The 3,970-nt window shown below is 59.8% G+C and overlaps 1 protein-coding gene across 1 annotated transcript; it reads left to right on the forward strand.

Moving 5' to 3' along the window:
• Positions 1 to 231: 231 nt before the first annotated feature.
• Positions 232 to 3,629, forward strand: CCR3 (CRINKLY4 related 3). The gene has a single exon (XM_078578914.1). The coding sequence runs from the start codon at positions 453 to 455 to the stop codon at positions 2,790 to 2,792; it is 2,340 nt and encodes a 779-aa protein (XP_078435040.1). The 5' UTR covers positions 232 to 452; the 3' UTR covers positions 2,793 to 3,629.
• The last annotated feature ends 341 nt before the right edge of the window (positions 3,630 to 3,970 follow it).

Here is a 3,970-nt window from a genome sequence, read left to right on the forward strand (position 1 = left end):
GGCAGTTTCAACGCGCTCGACGCGCTCTCCACGACGACAATCCAGTCAACGCGGTCCTCGTTCAAAAGACAACCCTCGGGCCCGGTCAATACCCCCTCTCTCGCTATCTCTCTCTATCTCCTGATGACATAATCATGATGTCGTATCTCTCTCTCTAGTCTCTTGACGACGCTCCCTCTCTCTATTTCTCTCATAGTTGATTAGAATCCAAGCCTCTGATCTGACGTCAGAGCGGGGTCGGTGGAGCAAAACGTCTTCTTGCGTATTTACTGAAACCCGTTCGCGTCCCTGACCGCGTGGCCAGCCGCAGTATGTAAGCACCGCCCCCACCTCTCCTACGCCTTCATTTCCGTCCACCGCCGCCGCCCGCCGCCGCTCATGCGGACGAGTCTCGCCTCTCGAGTGGTCGACGCTCGAATCGCGCCATCGGACGTCTCCCCGGAAACTGTTAGATGACGAACTCCGCCGTCGGCGGAGCCTCTTTCTTCGTTGTCTTCTTCATCTTCTTCCGGGCGGCGGCGGCGATCGGCTCCGCCTCTCCGGTCGCCATCGTCGGCGGCAGCGGCGGCGCCGTCTGCGGCGTGCTAGCCGGGCCTTCGACGCGGGGGATTCTCTGCGCCAGCGGGCTCTTGACCTTTCAGCTTCTCCCCAACATCTCCTTCGTCTCCGTCGCCGGCGGTAGAGATTTTCTCTGCGCTCTGAGGTCGGGCGGCACGAGCTTCCTCTGCTGGGGGTTCTCCGGAGAGAACCCGCGGCCGAAAAGGGTCTTCAACGGGCCGTCGGTTCTTAGCGAATTCACCGTCGGGGAGAGCCACGTCGCCGCCTCCGTCGCCGGCGGCGGCGTCCGGTTCTGGCGAGGAGCGAGGAGCTTCCCCTCCGTTGTTGACGGAAACTACAAGTCTCTCACCTCCGGCGATGGCTTCTCCTGCGGGATAAGAGTCGATGACGGGTCGGTCAGATGCTGGGGAGAAGAAGGCGGGATCGCCGGAGAACTGCAGTCCGGGTTCGAGAACCAGACCATGGACTCGCTCGTCGCCGGGGAATCGCACGCCTGCGGGATCACCACGGCAGGTCTGCTGCTCTGTAGAGGAAGGAACGGAGAAGGGCAGCTGAATTCTCCCCGCGAGGCTTCTCCCTTCGAGTTCGCGGGGCTCGCCATGGGAAGAGCCCACAGCTGCGCCATCAGGAGGGAGAATGGCGCGGTAGTGTGCTGGGGCGCCGGCGCCGCCGCCGCGTTTCAGGCGGTGAACGAGTCGATGGAATGGATCGCCGCCGGCGGAGACCTCACCTGCGGCGTCGCCACCGTGAACTTCTCGGTGATCTGCTGGGCGGCCACCGGCGGCGCCGCCCCGGCCGTCCGCCTGCGTAGGATCCTCCCGGGAGTTTGCACCGGCGAGAGCTCCTGCGGGAGCTGCGGACAGATTCCGGACTCTCAGAGCCTCTGCGGCGGCTCCGGGGTTATCTGCCAGCGCTGCGACGACGGCGCCGCCTCGCCTCCGCCTCCCACGACGGCGCCGCCCGGTAAAGGCCCGAGACGGGGGCTCCTGGCGTTCGCCATCGTCGGTTCCGTGGGGGCCTTCGCGGGGGTCTGCGTTATCGGTTACTTGGTATGGAAGGGCGCTTGCCGGCAGAAGCGGGTCCATAATTCTGTTCAGCTCGCCATCGTCCCCGTGGCGCCGCCCGCGGTCGCCACCGTCTCGGCGTCGCAGTCCAGGTCCCGATCGCGGTCCATGATCTCGCGGCGGCTGGACCCGCGCGTGATGAGCCGGCAGCGGAGCGGGCCCTCCGTGGTCAGAGACAGGCCCGAGGAGTTCACGTTCGAGGAGCTCGCGGCCGCGACGAACAACTTCGCTCCGGAGATGAAGATCGGGTCCGGCAGCTTCGGAACGGTCTACACGGGGAAGCTCGCGGACGGGCGCGAGGTGGCCATCAAGAGAGGCGACGCGGCGGTCCGGCTGAGCAAGGTTCAGGAGAAGGAAAGCGCCTTCCAGTCCGAGCTCGTCTTCCTCTCCAGGCTCCACCACAAGCACTTAGTCGAACTCGTGGGGTTCTGCGAGGACGACGACGAGCGGCTGCTGGTGTACGAGCTCATGCCGAACGGCGCGCTCTACGACCTCCTCCACGCCCGCAGAGGCAGCCCAGGAGCGTCCTCCCGCGGCGGCGAGATTAACTCCTGGAAACTAAGGGTCAAGGTCCTTTTAGACGCCGCCAGGGGGATCGAGTATCTTCACAGCTACGCCGTTCCGCCGATAATCCACAGAGACATCAAGTCTGCGAACATTCTTCTCGACGCGAGCTGGACCGCCAAAGTCTCCGACTTCGGGCTGTCGCTGAGCGGTCCGAAGTCCGACGGGGGGCACCTCTCGTTGAAGGCGGCGGGCACGGTGGGCTACATGGACCCGGAGTACTACGGCCTGCAACAGCTCACCGTGAAGAGCGACGTGTATGGGCTGGGCGTGGTCATGCTCGAGGTTCTGACGGGTAAACGGGCGATATTCAAGGACGAGGAGGGGAACCCTAACAGCGTGGTGGACTACGCCGTGCCGCACATTGTGGCGGGGGACTTGGCCCGCGTGCTGGACGCGAGAGTGGGGGTTCCGCCGCCGAGCCAGGCGGAGGCGGTGGAGCTTTTGGCTTACGTCGCCGCGCGCTGCGTTAGCCTGGAAGGAAGGGAGCGGCCCACCATGACCGATATCGTGGCCAATCTCGAGAACGCCCTCGCTCTCTGCGACGAGAGTCGTGCGAGCGAGGACAGCGGAGGAAACTCCATCGGCTCCGACGACTATTGCTGACTGCTGTGGTTGATTCCTGCCCGATTCGTGTGCGCCAACCAGTTGGAGAACTGGCTTTCTCCGTGGAAAAAACCGCCCCCGTTGGGGAAGCTTTCCGCGTGGTCCTCTGTTGACGGGGAAATTCGACGGGCTGAAAGGAGGACCTTGAGAAAAGGACCGCAACCAGGAGCGAGACCACATCATGGAGTAGGTCAATCCCTTTCAAGCGACAAACGTCGCACTACACTGTCATTCTCCTTCAAGAGCCTCTCTCTCTCTCTCTCTCTCTCTCTCTCTCTCTCTCTCTCTCTCTCTCTCTCTCTCTCTCTCTCGCTCTCTCGCTCTCTCTCTCTCTCTCTCTCTCTCTCTCTCCCTCTCTCTCTCTCTCTCTCTCTCTCTCTCACACTCTCTCTCTCGCATAGAGTAGATGAGTAGCTGACGGATTCATTATTTTACTTGGGATCTCAAGCGTCGCACTACACTGTCATTCTCCATCAAGAGTCTCTCTCTCTCTCTCTCTCTCTCTCTCTCTCTCTCTCTCTCTCCCTCCCTCTGGCTCTCTTTTTCTCTTTCCCTACCTCTGGCTCTCTCTCTCTCCCTCCCTCTGGCTCTCTCTCTCTCTCTCTCTCTCTCTCTCTCTCTCTCCCTCTCGCTCTCTCTCTCTCTCTCTCTCCCTCCCTCCCTCCCTCTGGCTCTCTCTCTCTCTCCCTCCCTCCCTCTGGCTCTCTCTCTCTCTCCCTCCCTCCCTCTGGCTCTCTCTCTCTCTCTCTCTCTCCCTCTGGCGCTACATTTGAATTGTATGTCCACTCCGAAAGTTCACCATGTCCATTCGAAGTATTGGAATCAGTTTTATTTGACCGAGTTAGCGCTGGACCACTCGTTCTCGAACATGCAGACGTTTTGACGAAAGTAATATGAACGAAGGATTGAAGGGGGATGCAATTTATTGAAAATGACTGTGTATCATAGAATAATCAAAATACAAAAAGTACTAAATAGCCTGATCAACCATGGGTCAATATATTTTCACTAATGCAAACTCACGGTGAACCGTGCGAAGAGATCCCTTCAGACTCAGAAGTCAATCAACGTGAAGAGACACTAATTTGAAGAGAATTGGATGGAGTTACAAAAAAACTTCAGTATATGAAGAAATTTGATTTTGACCTTACAATGAACATGTAACAAATTTGTGCTTG

Source organism: Wolffia australiana, chromosome 1 (genome assembly GCF_029677425.1).
Source record: "Wolffia australiana isolate 7733 chromosome 1, ASM2967742v1".
NCBI lineage: Eukaryota > Viridiplantae > Streptophyta > Magnoliopsida > Alismatales > Araceae > Wolffia > Wolffia australiana.

What these genes read in the sequence shown, in the direction of transcription:
- CCR3 (XM_078578914.1), top strand. Translation starts at nt 453, where the DNA reads ATGACGAACTCCGCCGTCGGCGGAGCCTCTTTCTTCGTTGTCTTCTTC.